Source organism: Somniosus microcephalus, chromosome 6 (assembly GCF_052327205.1).
Source record: "Somniosus microcephalus isolate GS21.2 chromosome 6, FLI_Smic_1.0, whole genome shotgun sequence".
Taxonomy (NCBI): Eukaryota; Metazoa; Chordata; class Chondrichthyes; order Squaliformes; family Somniosidae; genus Somniosus; species Somniosus microcephalus.
This window is the reverse complement of record NC_140992.1, coordinates 98674799-98696251: the sequence shown is the minus strand read 5'-3', so window position 1 is coordinate 98696251 and position 21453 is coordinate 98674799. Positions and strand designations below refer to the sequence as shown.

The window sequence follows — 21453 nt, the reverse complement described above, 5'->3', positions numbered from 1 at the left end:
GAAGCATACGAAAGCATGGGCCTTACACTAAACATCCGTAAGGCAAATTCCTCTACCAACCTGCCCCCGCCACACAGTGCTGCCCCCTGATTATCAAAATCCACGACAGGGCCTTGGACAATGTGGACCACTTTCCATACCTCAGGAGCCTACTGTCAACAAGGGCAGACGTCGACAACGAAGTCCAACACCGCCTTCAGTGTGCCAGTGCAGCCTTCGGTCGCCTGAGGAAGAGAGTGTTTGAAGACCAGGACCTCAAACCCGGCACTAAGCTCATGGTCTACAGGGCAGCAGTGATACCTGCCCTGCTGTATGCCTCAGAGACATGGACCATGTACAGCAGGCACCTCAAAGCACTGGAGGTACCACCAACGCTGCCTCCGCAAGATCCTGCAAATCCATTGGCAGGATAGGCGCACCAACGTCAGTGTTCTTGCTCAGGCCAACATCCCCAGCATCAAAGCTCTGACCACGCTCAATCAGCTCCAATGGACGGGTCACATTGTCCGCATGCCCGATACGAGACTCCCAAAACAAGCACTCTGCTCGGAGCTCCGGCACGGCAAGAGAGCCCCAGGTGGGCAGAGGAAACGCTTCAAGGGCACCCTCAAAGCCTCCTTGAAAAAGTGTATCCCCACCGACACCTGGGAATCCCTGGCCTAAGACCGCACAAAATGGAGGAGAAGCATCCGGGAAGGCGCCGAACACCTCGAGTCTCTTCGCTGGGAGCAAGCGGAAGCCAAGTGCAGGCGGAGCAAGGAGTGCACGTCAACCCAAGCACCCCACCCACCCGCCCCTTCAACCACCGTCTGCCCCACCTGTGACAGAGACTGTAGGTCCCACATTGGGCTAATCAGTCACCTGCGAGCTCATTTTTAATGTGGAAGCAAGTCATCCTTGGTTCCGAGGGACTGCCTAAGAAGATATTTACCGAACTGGCATACTCAATGTGCCTTGGTAGCATTTTTGTTTTATTATAGACCTGTTGCATTTGCAGATTATGTTCTTTCTTCTATTTTTCTATTTTCTCACTTTGTTTGTTTACATGAGCCTCTGCCATGTTCTGTCACTCTTGAACATTCTTCTTATTCTTTCCATCACCTCACCAATGACCTTTTATGTCATTCAACAGTTTTCTATTAAGCAGTTTGTAGATCAATGAACCCACTAGCTTTCTTTCAAAGATTGGAGTATTTTTCTCTACTCTACCACTCTATTTTTTCAATCTCACCAATATACTTCCTTATCTTTTGGTCTTCAGTTCGGATGAAGGGTGTACGCTTGAAATTGAAACTTGCCATTTTTCTTTACAGATGTTAACAGACGAATGTGCAGTTTTCAGAATTTTCTGGTTTTAATTTTAAGATTTCCAGCATTTAGAGTTTTTTCTATTTCTAGTTATTATTGGTTAAGGTTTATTTCATATTGTAATAAAAATACTTCAACCACAGTGCCCATTTTTAATATGGCAAAAATAAGTGTGGTTTGGGAATACAACATTACCAAAATGTAGCCACCAGCTTCTGAAAGAAATCAACTGGTGTAGCCTGATTACATAAAAGGAAATGTTTTTCAACTTTACATGAACATTTGCTCACAGATTAATAACTTCTAGACCTACACAGGTCTGTGTCTGTAGTGTTTCATCTAGAAAAATCATATTACAAAATAAATGCAGAAATCTTAGCGCTTACATATTAACACTAGTATATTGTTCTTAGTTATGGATTAATTCTGAGTCAATTAGTTAACATGATTACAGTATTTTCTACCACAAAAAATATACACTTCCTCTTTCTGCCATTTGCATATTTAAATCATTTTCAGGAATTTATTGCTATATATGCCCAAATGTGAAACATTTGCAAAAGCAATAAAGCACACCTGTAGACTTACCTCCTTTCTCTTTTGTAAAAGCAACTCCAATCTATCATTGGCTCGTTTGCCTATCATTTTGTTCCTTTCAGCCTCATACTGTCTTTGTGTGTTATCTTGATGTATACTTAAGTTTAAGGCCACATTCACCAATGCAGTCATCAGCTTCATAGCTGTGAGGGAAACAAAATAAAAATGTTAACTGCAAATCAATGCAATATAGTAATGTGCAAATGGCCAAGCTCAGTCATATTTATATCTCTTTGTAGTGTATGAAAATACCATGGCCCGGAATTTGCAGTCAGCAGCGAAACAAAGGCGTTCGCTGCTGGTCCCAAAGTATGCTTTGCACAAGGATTTCACAATCCATGTGTTGAGAATGTCAGGTTTTCCGGCCTTCAATTCAATGGACTGTAGTGGGGATCCCCTTGGTCGAACTGCTGCGACGTCAACAGGCTGTCTAAGCAGCCAATCAAAAGGCAGAATTCTCACAGACAGCGAACAAAGAAGTGAGTAAGCTCTTAAAATTCTAACTTTTTAAAAGAGAGCAAAAGAAAGATTGGGGCTCTCACATGGGGAAAAGGCAAACTGAAATAAAGGTGGACAAACTTTTAAAAAATTTAACTTTTTTTTGAAGTTTCTTCAAAATTTTAATTTTTATTAAAATGGACAAATTTTACACTGCACAAAATTAAAATTAGTTTTCCAGGCCCTTAACATTTGTCTAGCAGTCAATATGCTGTAAAAATCCTAGTTACACCTAATCCCTTTGGGTCTAACTTTTAGTGGGGAATTTAACAACGTACTTACTGTGGAAGAGCCAAAGTTTTCATCAATTTCAATGAGCTGGCTGATTACACAGATTACCGGCTCTTTTGGGGGGGGGGGGGGGGGGCGGCCATTGAGGGTCACAGCGCAGCCTGTTTCAGAGCTGTCAATTACTGGTATTTCCGCCTGTGCATGCGCCAAATCCCGAAGTTGCGTTCAGTTTCAAAGATGGAATGATGGCGAACGCTGCCAGTTCGCAGTCATCCTCACCGCAAATTCTGGGCCCATGTTTCATGTAAGGTCAGGTTTAATAGAATAATTTAAATATCACCTCTAAAATGAACTGCATATGCTTATGTTGAACTTGGGCTGAACACTGAGTTCATGTCAGTATAAGCAGGTGACTTAAAGTGAATCTGCTTTTTTCTTTATTTGAAGTTCTTTGCCTGTAGTTCAAAGTGCAGCAACACTGAACCATAAGCAATGTCTGATTAAGTCCTCAGATAACACAAAAATAACTGTCTCCACAAAGCTACTTACTACTTAAGCAAGCTGATGTTTTTTAATGGGTGAACACCAAACTGCATTTAAGTAACCCCAACAAAATCCATACATTAAACAAAGCAATATCCATTTTAACAACTGGAACTGCTGCAAAGCAAATTGATGCAAGTCAGCAAGAACAGCTAGCACTTGACGGAATGTCACATCAAATATTGATGAAAATGTAAAGCAAATGAAAAGTGTAAATACACATTGACTTAATCCATATTCTAGATTTCCTTTATTGCTGTACTAAGTTAAAACAAACTTTAAAAAAAGACAATCTGAGCTAACCTTGCAGCCTGAATGAGACCAGTTTGTTTTGAATTGTGGGAAATTTTCATCTGTGAGGGGTCAGACCCACTGAGAACTGGGTCAAGGCTGCACAAACATATTTTAGATGGGTATCTTACAGCCAGCTGACAAAGCCAATCTTCAGCTCACCGGTCCAATCACAATTCAAATAGGAGGCCAACAGGAAAAACAATATGCTAACTCAAACCACCATCCAGCCTCATTTAGTCAACATTTAAGTTGTTAAAGAATCTGAAGGTAAATTTAAAAGCACTAAACCCCCAAATTCTATATTTAAAAATCTGCTCCAGAAGATCACAGGAGAGATTAATTACATGTTTGAAAAATTGAAATGGATATTATCGTGACATCAGTAAATGGAATGCACCATTACCCAGCACTGACTCAAGTCTAGCTGTTTTCCAGATTGATAGTCACTTCCAAACTTGACTATTCTAATGCTCCCCTGGCTGGCCTCCCTATCCACCCCCGCCCTTGCTGACCTACATTGGCTCCTGATTCCCCAATGCCTCCAATTTAAAATTCTCATCCTTGTGTTTAAATTCCCCCACGGTCTCACCGCTCTCCCTATCTCTATAACCTCCTCCAGTCCTACAGCTCACCCCCGAAACTCTCCAACTACCTGCACTACTTTAAGAGCCTCCTTAAAACACACCTCTTCGACCAAGCCTTTGGTCATTCCTCCTAATATCGCCTGCTTTGTTTAGGCAGCCAATTGTGTCCGATTATGCCTCAGACATTTTTCTACATTAAAGGCGCTATATAAATGGAAGTTGTTCTTGTTCTGCTCAGGAAGAGGCAATTTGCTTTAAACTCCAAACCTGCTGCAAGTTTCATTGGGGCCATAATTAAACTCAAATACAGAAGTGTTGCATGTGTCAGATCGGAGTCATAAAATAAACTCATGTAGCCCTTTAAATGTAGTAAGATTAATATTTAGTGTGCGCAAAAACAACTACAAATGTACCTCTAAATAATTTATATTCTGTGTTTAACAAGTCATACACCATAGTAAATGTCCCTCAGCATCTGAACAAAGTATCCTTCACGTAAACTACTATTCAGTGCACAAAACTGTCAACTTACCAGCCAACGTACTGGTGTGCCTGAAGGCTCGAACTTGGGAATCCGAAAGCCCAGTTAGCAGAGAAATCACTGTATCCATCATGTACTCATCATAAATAATACTGTACTGACACTGCCGGATCAGCACTCCAATAAACTCACAGAAATTTGATCGGAATTTCTTCCACTGAGGACCAGGCATAGTTAGAGGATAATCTCCACTGTCCTGTAAATAAATATACTCCAAACTATAATCTTAATTGAATGTCATTAAATGGTCTGTTAATTTATTACTGTGAAGCACCACAGTTTTATTTACTATATACACAGCAATCTTTTTTTCTGGCAAGTCTTGCTTGGCCCACATTCTTGGCAAAAGACCAACTACAAACATATTTATAAATAAATGTCCAATATAGCATCATTCCATTAATCAAACTGCTGGGGAAGCTTGCAAAAACTCAGAGGCTTGATCTAGTAAAAATCTCTAACTTATTTAAAATCATATAGCTCATTATTGTAACAGAATACCAGAGAACTACATTTCAACATGAAATTAAAAATGTTTACAAGATGCTTAGTAAATGGCTTCAAATTGACTGATTTCATTTGAATGAAGCATTTTCTTAACTTTAAAGGGCCAGGGACATGAAGTTGTTTTGGTTGGCCAGGCTATCAAAAATAGCAGCGACCATATTCAAGTTCACTGCTATTTCACAATTCCAGTAATATTCAGTTCGGATGACTATATCTTTCAAATTGGTCAGAACGGGGGGTAGGGGTAAAGAGTTTAAAGGAAAATGTTATAAACGCACTTGTCAGTTTAATTTGTAATCATCCAAATCACGACTGTGGCTACCTGGGAAACATGGCAATTGAACAAACTATTGGCTAAACAACCTCACTTAATATAATCTTGCCTCTAAATAATTACCTGGCTTTCCTTTGACTGCAGTTTTAATTCTTTGGAAAAAACATACAACTCAGGACTCAGATACCCTTAAAATTACAGCAATATCAATAGTAAATATTTTTGGACTTGTAATCCACATTACTTAAGTGCAAAAAAAAAGGGCTTTTTTGCCCCATTAGTGAGCTTTTAAAAGCTGATTTTGAACTTCCATGGGAGATTACTGTACCCAATATTCAACTTTGCTGCAAAAGAGGACTAACAATTACAACATATAACAGACCAAGGATCAAACCTGGGATCATCCCGATTTGTATGTTCACCATGGTGCATTTATTCACTGAACTACTGGGGACTCACCTCATCAAACTCTTCAGTCATTTTCCTAATTATTTCTGTATTTTGCATATTTCGAAACATCTCAATTCTTACAGTGCCTGCAAAGAAAATATAAACAAGAGATTATAAAGAAAAGATCAGTGTTACAGCTCGATCCATGAATATAATAATGACTGATGAGTCTCACAAAGCACCAATGTAAAATTCTACTCAAGCTAGTATAAGTGTGCAGTGGAAACAAAGCAAAATAAAAAGTTTGGATTTCACGTCACATATTTGGACACACATTATATCTTGCATAACCAAAGCCGGTCCAGCTGCTTCATTAACAGGAACATATATGTTACAAAACCAACCACTTAAATAGTTGATGTAACAAACCACAAAAGAGAGAAAAATCAGCACAACTTTTATTACAGCAAAACTGTACAAAAAATATTTGTACTTCTGCACAGTTAGAAGTACCTCCAATTATGGTTGTGTTTCCCACAACATTGCACATTTCCCTTACCTTAAAGTCTATTGGTTACATTGGAACAAAATTTACACCTGTGACTTTCATCAGCGAGTTGAAAACCTACATTTCCGGTTCATTTATTTAAAAAAATTAATGAACATGCAACTTACATATGCATATTTATGTTAATTTACTGTGTAATAAATATTTGTACAAAAATGCAGTTGATATTCTATGATAAGCTCTATCCTCTTTATTTCACTTAGCAGTTAAGTCAGGATCGGAAACAATTTTTAGTTGCGTAAGAAAAACTCAACATGAATGCATTTAAAATCTAGTCATGGAAAATTGATGTATTTTGGTCCAATAAATGAGGACATAATCCTTTATGAAACATGACTAACAACTGAACATGAAAAAATATCAAGCATTAGTTCAAAAATAAATCAATGACTTGAAAAAGACTCCCAATTATATATTACTGATTTCTCAAACTGTTATCTTTTCTATGAAGACTCCCTTCATTTTTGTAGAGCTCTTTTGTTTACATTACATAGGGGGAGCCAGTGAGTCAGTTTGAGCAGACATTGTTAATAGAAACAAATATATAACTGTATTCGACTGTTCAACAATAAGTTACTTGTACAAAATCAGAGAGAGCTTGATGAATATACAAAAAGTCAGTGATTAGGCATTTACTGTAAGACATTACTTTCATGATTTATACTTAAAAAATTATATAGCTTGTACAAAAATACAACTAGACCGCAAGGTGTAAAAATGTTGTTTAGTTGGAATAAACCATAAAAAATATTCCCTGATGCAATGGATTTTTTATGGCATAGACATATTACAGCTCTTCGGTGAATACTTTAGATTTACCTTTACATCCTGAGCACTGGATGAAAAAGTTGATTAAGTCCAAAAGTGCGATGTCCCTGTCCTGCTTGTATGATTCTATCCAGTCATCAACCACAGACTGTTGAGAGAATTGTTACTATCAATTAATTACGAAAGCTGGATAAACCTCAGATTAGGTATTTACAGCAGCTGCTACCCTACAACTTCATTGCACAAAACTATTCATCATAAAATACTTCACAATAACTTTTCCCAGCAAGATTTTGCTGTGCTTGGGCATTATGAAGTAAAATGTTACATACAACACAGATCTCCCCATAAACACAATAGCAAAATACTGCGGATGCTGGAAATCTGAAATAACAACAGAAAACGCTGGAAAAACTCAGCAGGCCAGACAGCATCCGTGGAGAGAGAAACAGAGTCAACGCTTCAGGTCGAAGACCTTTCGTCAGAACTGGAAACAAGCAGGAAAAGGAACAGATTTTAAAGCAAGTTTAGGGGCTGGGAAATGGGGGAGGGGATGAAGGAACAAAAGGGAAGGTCAGTGATAGGATGGAAGGCAGGAGAAGTAAAGAGGCATTAAGAGATATTCAAGGCAAGAGGAAATGGTAATGGGACAGGTTAAAAAACAAAGGATGGTTCTAGATGGAATGTGAATTGCGCTGGCAGAATGAAAGACAGCTGCCATGTGGACCCCGCCTCCTGTAAGGACTCTATTCCATTCTCCCAGTTTCTACATCTCTGCTGCATCTGCTCCGACGATGCCACCTTCCATACCAGTGCTTCCGACATGTCTTCCTTTTTCCTCAACCGGGGATTCCCCTCTACTCTTGTTGACACGGCTCTCGAAGGTGTCCGTTCTATCTCCCGCACTTCTGCCCTCACCCCTGCCCCTCCCTCCCGGAACCACGACAGAGTTCCCCTTGTCCTCACCTTTCACCCGGCCAGCCTCCACATTCAACGGACCATCCTCCGCCATTTCCGCCACCTCCAGCGTGATCCCACCACCAAACGCATCTTCCCCTCACCTCCCCTTTCAGCATTCCGTAGGGACCGCTCCCTCCGCAACACCCTAGTCTACTCCTCTATCACCCCCAGCACCCCTTCTCCCGGCACCTTCCCATGCAAGCGCAGGAGATGCAACACATGCCCTTATACCTCCCCCCTTCCCACTGTCCAGGGCCCCAAACACCCCTTTCCAGGTGAAACAGTGATTTACTTGTACTTCTTGCAATTTAGTATACTGTATTCACTGCTCACGATGTGGTCTCCTCTACATTGGGGAGACCAAACGCAGATTGGGTGACCGCTTTGTGGAACACCTCCGTTCAGTCCATAAGGGGGACCCCGAGCTTCCGGTCGCCTGTCACTTTAATTCACCGCTCCATTCCCACTCAGACCTCACCGTCCTCGGCCTCTGGCATTGTTCCACGTAAGCTCAGCGTAAGCTCAAGGAACAGCACTTCATCTTTCGATTAGGCACTTTACAGCCCTCTGGACTCAACATAGAGTTCAACAATTTCAGATCATAATCTCGGCCCCGATCACACATATTTTTTATCCACACTTTGTTTGTGCTTTTTTCCACATGGCAGCTGTCTTTCATTCTGTCAGCGCAATTCACACTCCTAGAGCCATCCTTTATTTCTTAACCTGTCCCATTACCATCTCCTCTTGCCTTGAATATCTCTTAATGCCTCTTTTCTTCTCCTGCCTTCCATCCTATCACAGACTTTTGTTCTTTCATCCCCTCCCCCATTTCCCAGCCCCTAAACTTGCTTTAAAATCTGTTCCTTTTCCTGCTTGTTTCCAGTTCTGACGAAAGGTCTTCGACCTGAAACGTTAACTCTGTTTCTCTCTCCACGGATGCTGCCTGGCCCGCTGAGTTTTTCCAGCGTTTTGTGTTATCTCACCATAAACACTCTGATCTGTACTTGTACTGCAAGGCAACTGCCGGTATGTATATTAGTGCATTTACAAATGCTTGTCAGCCAACTTAAAGGCCAAGTATGTACAACTGAACTCAAGCCTCCAAATCACACTATGATGCAAGGCAAGATATTTTAAATTTATATATACACACACAGACACACACATTTAATGCCAGTTAGGAACAGAAAGCTTCTATAGAACTCCCACCTCTGATGCATTATCACCATTCTGCTCATGACATTAGGAATAGGAACAGATTGCAGCATTCCCCATTCAAAATATAAACTCTTGCAACACATCTTTTTTTGGTTCTTTTTTAGATCCTTTGAGCAGGATGGAGAAATCGGCTCTAAGAGCACAAGATAATAATTTGTTCTTAGATCTTCCCCCATTGCAGGAACAAACTGTTGCCTTAATCCTTAGTGCCACAGCAAATCTTAGCCCATTTTAAAATCTTACAGCCTTGCCTAAAAGGCAGCTCCATTTAATATAAAATAGGCTGCTTCAACATATTTTATCAGAATGGTAAGGTCACAACTGCAACTTTACGAATACAAATCTTGCACATTCACAGTGCTGTGTTCAAAATTACTGAATTGGCACAGCATATAAATGGGGATTGATTCTCTTAGCTAGAACTACTTTGTCTCTTCTGCATTCCTGATGTTATTAGCAATACTGTTAAAAGATTCTTCCAAAACATAATGGTGGGACAGTATAATTTGCTTCTTTAAAAAAGAGCAGATTGCAGATAATGACAGTAGTTCTTGAAAAGTATATATTTTTTAAACTTTACCTGAAAAATAAACTGTGATTAATGGAATACTGTATGGGGGCACTGTAGGTATCTCCACTTGTGGCCTAACCAGAAAACTTAGAAGTGAATGATTAGGTCAGATCCCAATTGGAGATATAAATCCTGTCTCATTGCCCTTCCAAATGTAGAATTTTCAGGAATGTAAGGAAATGGATTCAACTTTTTTTTTTTTTTTAATCACTCCTGTAACATGCTTGTAACTTAATTAGCAAGGGTCAGAAATAATTTGCTTGATCTTTCCATGAAAAAAGATTGAGGGGAATGGTCCATAAGATTATTTTATTTTTCATTTACCTGCATGGCACTCTTTCCCATTTTCACCACCTCAAACAGTGTGACTGGTTCAACTTCTCCATTTTGCTGATGGTGACCATTAGCCTTTCCCTGACTTGCTCTGCCACCTGTTCCTGCGCGACTTTTCTCTCCTGGAGTACGTCTTGCCTTCTTAGCAGTCTTGGAAAAGAGAACAAAGAGGCATTTAAAAAAAAAAAAAAAAAATTTAAGTTGAAAAGGGCACCTTCACAACTTGAGAGTTTTTACCTAGCTCAGTTATTCTTAAAATTTCAGGAAAAAACAGTATATTCAAAGGATATTGACTGTCTATTTCCACCATGAGCTGGAAGCAAACATTTTATGAACAGAGATTGTTACACCTAATATAAGCAAGCTTCCTTTATGTGAACAGGCTTTCTTTATGTGAACTTATTGTTGCTATAAAGTAATTAATCCAACGAAGAAACCAAAGGCACCCTGTTCCATTAATAAACTTTGGTCAGAACACATACAAATTAACCTTCCTTCACCCGTGTAAGATTGCCAGCTTATTTGGCCTTGCTCAACAGGAACAGAATACCATCAGGATTCCTCCTCCCTTGAATGTAGTGTCTCAACCATATGGTACCACAGCAGCAGTCAGGACTCAACCCCAGAACCTCGCTGGCTGGTGTGGCTCTGCACTATGTCACACTTGCACAGAATGAATACTGCAAATTTTTTATTTTGCAAACTTCCCTTCCTCTTCCCCATTCCCAGCTGGGTCCCCAAACATCAGTTCTAAACATCCATCCACTCACACCAATGGATGGGCTAAAAGTGACCACCTTAACAGTATTGAGAGGCCACCACGCTCCCCGCCCAAATTTCACAGGGATCCTACCAAGTACTGTTGTTTAATTCTACAGGAAACTCTCATTTAAACGGCACCTAAATATCCGGAATTCTCTATTAACCGGCAAAATTCTCACTCCGAAAACAACACCTCAATAACCAGCAATGTTGCCAAGTCTGAGTCTCCTGCGGAGGCCGAGTTAGTCAGTGGGGGTAGTTCTCCAAACTGCCACTACTCGGCTTCTTGGCGCCGTCGGAAGTCGAACACCTCAATACCCCTGTAACCGGAGTCTGACTCTCCCGCGCTGCCGGTAGTCTCTTCTGATCTGCCATTTTACGGGGTACTGTGTCTCCCACGCTGCTGGTAGTCATTGCATTGCATTACCCTCAACTGGCAGTACTGTACTTAATCAAGCATCTTCCACCATCCATTTAACACAACATTCTGTAGGTGAGTACCCAATTACTGTGTACTGCACATTTCTTGATTTTTAAATTTTTCTTTGTTAAAAATAGCCTCGGTAGATAACCCTCTCCGTCATCCGGAATTTTTGATCAACCAGCAACACGCCGGTCCCGTCGGTGCCAGATAACAAAGAGTTTCCTGTACATTCCTAGATAGAAATTGCTTACAGAGTTCCAAAAGGTTTCCAAATCTATCAGTCGCTTCTCTGCAGTGATACAAATTATACTCTAGCCCTGCAACATTAATTAAACAAGCAACTATTCCAACAAGTTTGTGTTTTGAAAGCCATTTACTAGTAATCAGATATTTGGCAACCAGAAAAGCAAACTATGTATTTCTTTAAATGTTGTATCTGTCCATGTATTGCTTAGTGTTTCTTTGCTTCCACCAGATTGTGGAACCAGAGACTACTGTCCCTTCAACCAATCACATCTCAGAGTAGACTCGATCCTTCAATTCTGTTCATTCAACCAGATTCCATAAGTAGGAACCAAAGCAGCATCCTTAACCATTTGGGTACTGCCACTTCTGATTTAATAGAAAGTGATTGGCTCAATCAAACAGATTTCCCGGGTATATAGTCACCCATCAACTATGCACCCCTAAAAGTAAACCTGCACATAATTAACACAATTTAAAAAGCAACAAAGATATCCATAAGCCTTCTTATTTCACCTTCCGATCATTCCATGTCCCATCCCCAAATGCTAAATCAACAACCTCCCCCCACTAGCAGGCAGCACTACACTTAACCACACCACTGTACTCCAAAGCCTGACCCAACAGGAATGCAGGTATGCGCATCACAGGTATGTGCAACACACCAAGGGCATATGCACACTGGCGAACCTTCAGCTCCCTACTCTCTGCAGCGGCTGTCTCACACACTTTGCACCCTCCCATTGTTCTCTACTCAGTTCTATCTTTAGCTGTCCCTCGCTCAATCCTCCCTCTTGAAAATCTACGCAGTGTCATTACTGTAGTCTTGACACCTGTGGTTCTGTTCTCAGGCCGATCTTTGCTCCATTCTCCAGGCGAAGGCCCATTTCTGAAATGAGAGAGCAAGCTCCTGCACAAAGAGCTGGGACCTAAAAGGCAATGATCTAAAAGGCAGTGATATTCAGCTCCACGAGATAAGATTCATTATCCTCTCTCAAGCAATAATTGCAGGCGACAAATAAAACAACAAAAATAAAAAAAAGATGGAAATATATATATGGCATTGCAATGAAAAGTAGGGCTAGAAATGGTTGCAGAAGTAGAGGAGGGCCGGGCCGTAGAAAAACCTGTAAATGAGAACGCGGTATTTGAATTCAAGGCTGGGAGTAAGCAAGACGGTGGTAAAGGAGTGGGACATAGTGCAGAATAGGATGCAGCAGAGTTTTCAACAAGTGTGAGTTGATGCAAGGTGGAATTTGAATGGCCGATGAAAATGGTCGGAGTAATTGAGCCTGAAGTTGACAGAGGTTTCAATGAGAGTTGGGCGTGTTGGGAGCAGAGACAGATGAGGTTACCGGTGAAAATGACCACAGCATTTATGCGGCTGGTCCAGTTAAGCTTCTGGTCAATGGTGACTCCCAGGAAACTGATGTTGGGAGATTCGGCAATGGTAATGCCATTCAATGTCATGGGGGGGGTAGTTAGGTTCTCTCTCGTTAAGAGATGGTCATTGCCTGGCTCAAATGTGACTTACCACAGGATGCACCGCAAGTTGCCGCGACCGGCACCACCTAGAACAAGGGCAGCAGGTGCATGGAACACCTCCAAGTCACAGACTATCCTGACTTGGACGCATATCGCAGTTCCTTCATCGTCACTGGATCAAAATCCTGGAACTCCCTACCTAACATCTTTGCAGGTGTACCTACACCACATAGATTGCAACGGTTCAAGAAGGCAGCCCACCATCACCTTCTCAAGCGCAACCACAGATGCAAGCGACGCCCATATCCCGAGAATGAAAATATATACAGTATACATATATTTTCCTTTGATGCAGAAATGCTATTTCAGTGCACCAAGAGTTAGAGAACAAATGGATTATTCCAACAAGCAGACAACATGGGAAAGCAGACTGTGATGTAGTACGGAATTAAAAACAATGAATGCTGTCAATTTTGGTATAGAATGTCAAAATATGAAGGTGTTTCCTCCATTTTGGCAAATTTAAGAATATTTGGAATGCTGTGCCCTTATAGGAACTGCATTACTCTGGTGTTTTAATTGATAGATTTATCTACTTCCTTAGCGCTGGGTACCTCCAGCATAAACTTATTAATGCAGAACACACCAATATGCTGTTTTTACTGACACAATGATACCAATACGTTTTTAAAAATTCATACCGGGGGCCTGCCAGGACCTCGAGCTCTGCGTTTCCGCCCTTTCACCTCTGGGTCCTCGAATTCATTAGTAACCTCGGAATGAATGGTTGTTTCATTGGTTGACTCCCTGAAAGTTAAGGATCATAAAATATAATTTTAAATCAAAAGAAATACCAAGTGTGACTGTATGTGCTTGAATTTATAATTCAATTCTTCCCATAACCACCACCACACAATGGACAAAGCAAAAATCGGAGTTATCAGTACTATGGAATAAAGTATATTCTGTAATACAAGTTATTTGGAATTCAGTGCAAACTTATCTACACAGAGGTACATTTAAAGACTAAAGACCTACAGCATGCATATTCTGCCTCATGTCTTTTTAACAAGTTGTCATACAAAATAAGGACACTATTTGAAAGAGTGACACATCACAGTTGGATGATGAGCATAATGCAGTACTTCTCATTACTTTAAATAGTAACTAAAAAATTCAAAGTTACAAAGAATCAGAAGGAAAAGGGTAAAATACTGCAAATGTTAACTACTTATTCCTAGATGTGTTCCACATTGAATTTAATAAGCAAAAATACTTGTAATTAAGGGTTCCTCTGTGGAGGCCAGTAAAAACAATTCATGTGAAAATTAATACAGCAAAGCAAAGAAGAAAATGTGCTTGAATAATGTCAATGTAGGGGATCTGCATAAGTCCATTCCATTCTAGCACTGGCATCAGTATGGTCGCACTGCTTTCAGATCTTGTTTTTAAAACTTCATTTCTTTTGAATTTGGCAGAGTCAGTATTTAATACTGAATAAACTGACACCAAAGCTAGGAAGATGATGCACTCCAGGGGATTCCCTTGGCCAGCATGATCAGAGCATGTTCACTTCAATTATTTCACACAGCAAACTGATTATTCATGTTACTCAATGAAGGAGCCATTAAAATGCAATTTTCACATTGCATTAAAAAGGAGAAGGCTACATGGGGACATGAGTACTTAGTATACACAGTACTTGAGTTACCTTCTCTTAACTCTTGGGATTTTTCCTGTTAGAATAGAAACAGGATAAAAATCAAGAGAATTGTCCAGGTAGAGGTACTGAGCACAACCGTGTGACAGCACTCAATTAACATCAGTAGAAACGGTCATGAACACAAAGTGCTTCAATTTCAGCTGTGTATGTTAGGGGGAATTTTCACTGCAGCTATTGCGTCAGTGCAAAGTGGTTTTGTTTTACATCAACCAACGATCAGTAATAACGTAAATTCAGAATGAATCGAGTATCAGGGTCTGACCTGATACCAAAGAGGCAATCTCGCTGTGCTTTGCTCGAGTCAGGCCAAATCTAAACTCTGGACTTACACTTCATGTTTAACTTTGTAACATAAATGCACTCTTAAATTGAGCTGATGTAATCCAAACAAGTTTCCTTGATGAAGTAGTGAGCATTCATTGCTTAAACAAAAATATTCATAACAGAAAAAATCACATTCACAAAAAACTTGCCAAAGAATGGAAACTGATTGTGTAATGGTGAGATTTTAAAAAATTAATACTGATGAGGCAAATCACACACATGACAAATTACATGCAAGTGTCTACAATACTTTTACAATTGGAATATATCAATTTGCTTTTATAAATTTGCTTTGATTCATTATTTTTAATGCTTTTTTTTTGTAGCTTTTAAAATACTGGTCATGTAACAATATCGTTTGATGCATTTTGGATGCAAAGTGTAAACAAAAGAAAAGAATGTACAAAACATTTTTTAATTTGCAGGAGCTATTCTAATTTACGGGAACAAAACGTCACTTTTCTATTTTCAAGAAATACCACTGTATTCCTCCATGGATTTGTGTCCTGAACTAAATATTCTGGAAATATTTGTTTCAATGTACTAAAATGAATGTACTTACTGTAACACTGGTATCTCTGGAGTGATCATCTCTTCAGCACCGTTGCCGTCCACAAATCTGGGCTGGAATCCTGCAATTTCCTCCTTTTATTTTTAGGTAATCTTTCAATTAACTTGATTATGTGAAAAGTGTTTTCTTCTCCCTTTTCTTGATTAGTCTTTATGAAAGACATATTTGGGCAAATTCTAAAATGAAGAGTGATTGCGGTGTTAGAAAAGCATACCCGAACTGTCTTTCAAGAAAACAGAGATAATACAATGCATTATTTTTTACAATTCACAAATTTCTCACAATAAATGACGTTTTCTGCAAGTTATTTACTTCAAGCTACAGTACCACATTTTGGAACCGTTGCAGAGGTGGCCCACTGCTGTTCACCCAAACCTGTCCCAATTCTACCCCGTTTATAATTGCTTTTAATGCAGATCAAAGTTTCATTTCTGACCACCACAGATTACAACTGAAATACTTGTAATAATTGATATTCTGCTGTTCTTCATAGTTCATAATCAAAATGCTGAAAACAACACCCCCATAACAATTAGCTATATATAACAAAATGAGATGAATTAGAAATCTCTCAAAGTTTAAAACGTCTTCATATTTTTGTCTACTTGTAATTTCTTTGAAAGAGTTGATTAAACTTAGATTTTACTGATTAAAATATGACTGTTCCACACTTTTTGCAAAAGCCAACATCTATTAGCAGAAATATACATGATAGTATTAAAAGTTGAATTTGGTCAAGAATAAAATTCAGCTTTCACAAATGAATTGGACCACAGACTTCCCTTAACTTTGATTCCTTATATATTTAAGTTTTCTTAAATAGCTTTTATTTATTTTTATTACAAATGTAGGTTGGAAATAGGCATAACTGAGAAAAAAAAGTCTCTCGTAGGCTTTGTCCACTCTATAGTTTGCAATCCACTGTTGCTTAGTTTTACGAAATCACTAGGGAAAAAGAGACACCCACAGGAATACTTCTGTATTGCACACTAACATTTGTCTCAATTCTGTATGTTTACATCTACAGTAATACATTTTTTTGACAAAGCATCATGTTTTGGTATAGTATGATTACAAAAGGTAGAGTCAAACTCTTTTGCAAGATGCATATAATGTAATGTGACTTTTTCTAAACCACTTGAAATAAATCACGATTAAAAAGATAAATTGAGAAACATTTTCATAAAATTGTGTTTTTCGTTTTTTTTTAAACAGCTTTTACATTACATGTTCCATCCACAAATATAACTTTTAAAGTGTTCTTTAACAAGAGCAAGGGGTGAAGCTATTCAAATTAGTTGCAAACTGATCTTGTGGTGTGGCCTCTCCCTCACCCCGATTCAGCTTGCACTTTCATATCGCCACCAGGGGCAGTATTATCCACAAGCTTAAAATGAGAAAAGCATTAACCCCTCAGTTACTTTCTTCTAAAATTAAACTCAAATATTTCAACCATTCTAAATGTAACAAAAAGGATATTCACAGTCTGATTTGTTTTGTCTCTTCTACTTAAGACACAGCCAGAACCACAAAAAATTTAAAATTTTAACTAGCTAGTTAACAGGGGGCAAAAATACAAATCTACTGCTAGATTAGAGTTTCATTTCTACACAACTTATAAACAGCTGTTAACAAACCCAGCAGTCACTACCATTTTAATATTTAAGAAAACCATTTCATCTTTAAACTCCTTCAACATATACCTGTTTCTATATAGTTCTATTAAAAAAATACAAATTAAATAACTTATTAGCCTGCCACTAGATGGCTGCATTGCAGATAAGCTGGTATAAGGTTAGCCTAGATCTAACAGCTGTGGTGAACTCTGATGTTGTGAAGCTACAGCCTGCAGCCTCTAATTTCTGTAACTTAGAGTGGTATGCATATTGTTTCTCAGGCACACTGTGTGCAGCATGTTACCAGCAGAGGGTTCTGCTGGATAATATGAACAATCTCATTCACAGATCATCAACATTCGAGTCAGAACTACAATAGGCATTACAACTCAACAAAAGAGAATTTCTTAATCCAGAACCTTACAAGCCAACATTTCTTAACCTACAGCTTTAGTCATGGTTTCCTGCTAGACTAGCTTTAATCTGACTTGGAAAATTGACAGATGCCATTATGTACTGTTGTGCTTAGCTCAGTATTTTTTTGGCATTCTTGCATGCTCCCTGGACAACAGAAATCCTCAGCTGATTGTTTCCTATCTGACAAGCCCGACAACACAGCTGTAAACTGCAGCCAATCTTGTTACACATCTAGTGAAAGAGTAGCAACACCCATCCCCCACCCTGTTACCAATATGCTCAGAGGACAGAAAAGGCAAGACAGCACTGAATTCTTTTTATTACAAGCTAAATCAATGGATATTTTCCTGTACATTTTCAACAGAAATAAAACTGTTTTGAATTCTTGAAGATCCACGAAGAAAAATCATAACATTGATTATCCACTTTACTTTTAGTTACCCGTCCTAATATCTCTTTCTTTGGCTCGGCATCCTGTGAAGCAGTGGGATATTTTTCTACGTTAAAGGCACTATATAAATGCATGTAGTAGTTGTTGTTAACAATGGTATGATTTAGTTAGAAAAACCCCAGCATCAAGAGGAACTAAAATCTTGTAGCCAATAACACAACTTTATCTTATATATTGAAGTAGGAAGCTAGTATTTAAGATATTCCTAAACTGTACAGCATCCACTAAACTATAAATAAATACCAAATAAAACCTCCATTTTACTAGTTTAGTTTTTAAGAAGCTTGCCACCTAAGTAATCAAAGTACTGCACAGCACCAAAGCATTGAGTTCACACTGAAGTGTTATCACTGAAAGCCAGTATTATTATGCAATATAAATGAACATCTTGAATGCAATATGCCAAACAATGATCTTGAGAGAAAGGTTGTAGACGATGCAATGAATCCACTTTAGGCACATCTGTCTTTACAATCTGTGCACTGGAAATCCAGTTGTAGTATCCAGTCTGGGAAGTCATATTACTTTTAAAAACAAACTTTCACATTTACTGCCATCCTTCAAGAACAGAAAATAGACAAAATTTAAATAAACATTTTACTTAACTGTACAGTTAGGGGAGGGGACTGCAGGACTTCCTTTAGTTTTTAGTTTCCAGTTATTTAGGGAGATTGAGAAAGGGCTACAAATCAACATTCCTTATTCCTGCTACAGCAATAAAAACTAGAGAGGCACCCACCCCACGTCATTGACAATAACCACAGAAACTGAGGTTCCCTCCCCTGCCTTCCTTTTCCATTAAACTCCTGATATTGAATGTTCCTAGAAAGTAATATAGTAATAAAAATATGATCAGTAAAAAGAATTGCAACTTGGAAATGTCAAGATCGGCCTGTACGGAGTTAGCTGATCTAAACCATGTGGTAGTAGGTGCTCCACAGCTGGCCGTAGCGCTCCAGGTTAGGGAGGGGGAAAACAATCAGCTAAGATTCCCACTTCATTACCTAGGAAGTGTACATAAGGATATTGGATGTGAACAGACTGGGCTTAGTTTTGATGCCCCCGCAATTGAATAGCCTACCAATTTTTAATTACTGTCTAGGCTCAGAGGTAAAGAATGGTGAAATATTGACGTCCGATAGCCATGGAGCATTACTCTACAAGAAGCCAATGTACTCAGGAGAGGAGGAATGGAGAAGGTTAGCAGAAAAAGAAAAAAGCATACTGTACTATAATCTTTAATGGCTTTGATTTATTCAGATCACATCACTATACATGAAAAATGGCATAACTTTTGAGGGGCAAATTATAAGCACTAAAACTCTTATCACACAAGATCTACAATGAGAATGCAGAGATGCATTTCTATATTGAAGTCAATAAACTGAGGATACAGATCACTTCTATTTAAGGTAATAGGACATGGAGTATTGCTACAGAAGCCAACACATCTCTTGTACATAGAAATGCCATATTAAACACTAAAAATAAATGTTAGAAATAATCTACTTTCTTCAGAGGTGACTGCAAAATTAAACTATAGACTACAGTTTGTATACTTGAAGTGCAGGCAAACACAAAAAACATAAAATAAAAAAACTTGTACGGCACCTTATTACATTTAAACTGCAGCAATTTATGTAGGCAAACCAACACCACTTCCAAAACCTTTCATCCAGATTTTGGTTTAATTTAAATAACTGGTCTGGTTTTTTAATACAAAAACTGTAAAACAAATTCAAAGTGGGCTGCTAAATCAAAACAGATGTTTTTGGATGAAATCAAACAAAACCTAGTCTTTGGATAGTACACCCCATGAAAGATTTCTCCAAGGCTTAAAAGTCGGGAAGTACAAGTGGCTACATATACAGTACTTCAATTGTGACTACAGAATTATCAAATCTAATGTATTTTCTCAGCATGAGGTGGTTAAAAACTTTTTTTCAATTTGATTAAAAGGCAATTATCTGGAGTTATACATCTCTAAGTAATTGGCAAGCAACATTACATCACCTTTGGAAGATCACTGAGACTTTTATGATCTATCACTTCTTTGCAAAAAAAAAGTCTAATTTTATTCAAAATTAACAAAACATAGTTAAAAACAGGGACTTATGCCAAGTTTGGCAATACAAGTTTTTTTTGCCAGAATTAAATTTCAATATTCACGCATTTTATCAAATGACAACCTATCTTTGAAACTATTTTATAATAAATCATTAAAAAATCTTTAAATTTACACCCATTGGTCGTAAATTATTTCTCCAACAGCAGTAAAATACAATCAGTAGATTATTTAAAATATTTCAACACATTGTTTTAGTGAGAAAGGGTATTGGCTCAGAAAATCAAGATGTAGAATCAATCTGGGTGGAGCCAAGAAGCACCAAAGGGCAGAAAACATTGGTGGGAGTTGTCTATAGGCCGCCAAACAGTTGTGGTAATGTAGGGGATGGCATCAAACAGGAAATTAGAGATGCATGCAACAAGGGTGCTACAGTAATCATGGGTGACTTTAATCTACATATAGACTGGCCAAACCAAATTAGCAATAATACTGTGGAGGATGAATTCCTGGAGTGTGTACGAGATGGTTTTTTACACCAGTACGTTGAGGAGCCAACTAGGGAACAGGCTATCCTAGATTGGGTATTGTGCAATGAGAAGGGGTTAATTAATAATCTTGTTGTGCGGGGTCCTTTAGGGAAGAGTGACCATAACATGTTAGAATTCTTCATTAAGATGGAAAGTGAAGAAGTCCAATCTGAAACTAGGGTCCTAAATCTAAACAAAGGAAACTACGAAGGTATGAGCAGTGAGTTAGCTATGATAGATTGGGGAGCTTCATTAAAAGGCATGACAGCGGGTAGGCAATGGCTAACATTTAAGGAACAAATGCATGAATTGCAACAGTTATACATTGCTTTCTGGCGCAAAAGCACAAAAGGAAAAGCGGCCCAACCATGGCTAACAAAAGAAATTAAGGATAATATTAGATCCAAAGATAAGTCATATAAAGTTGCCAGAAAAAGTAGCAAGCCTGAGGATTGGGAGCAGTTTAGAATTCAGCAAAAAAGGACCAAGAGATTGATTAAGAGGGGAAAATAGAGTACGAGAGTAAACTTGCAAGGAACATAAAAGCAGACTGTAAAACCTTCAAGTATGTAAAAATAAAAAGATTAGTGAAGACAAATGTAGGTCCTTTACAGTCAGAAACAGGAGAATTTATAATGGGGAACAAGGAAATAC

At 38.7% G+C, this 21453-nt stretch overlaps 1 protein-coding gene across 1 annotated transcript in view; it reads right to left on the bottom strand.

Annotated features, from left to right (window-relative positions):
• LOC147115944 (cohesin subunit SA-1) overlaps positions 1-21453 on the bottom strand; it is a 215279-nt gene that overhangs the window by 49667 nt on the left and 144159 nt on the right. Inside the window, exons 2-8 of the mRNA XM_085990618.1 lie at positions 15712-15896; positions 13804-13909; positions 10180-10338; positions 7155-7251; positions 5837-5913; positions 4588-4792; positions 1897-2048 (exon numbers count right to left, since the gene is read on the bottom strand). Coding sequence (XP_085846744.1) covers positions 1897-2048; positions 4588-4792; positions 5837-5913; positions 7155-7251; positions 10180-10338; positions 13804-13909; positions 15712-15740 — 825 coding nt within the window. The 5' untranslated portion in view covers positions 15741-15896. The remainder of the gene's footprint in view (positions 1-1896; positions 2049-4587; positions 4793-5836; positions 5914-7154; positions 7252-10179; positions 10339-13803; positions 13910-15711; positions 15897-21453) is intronic.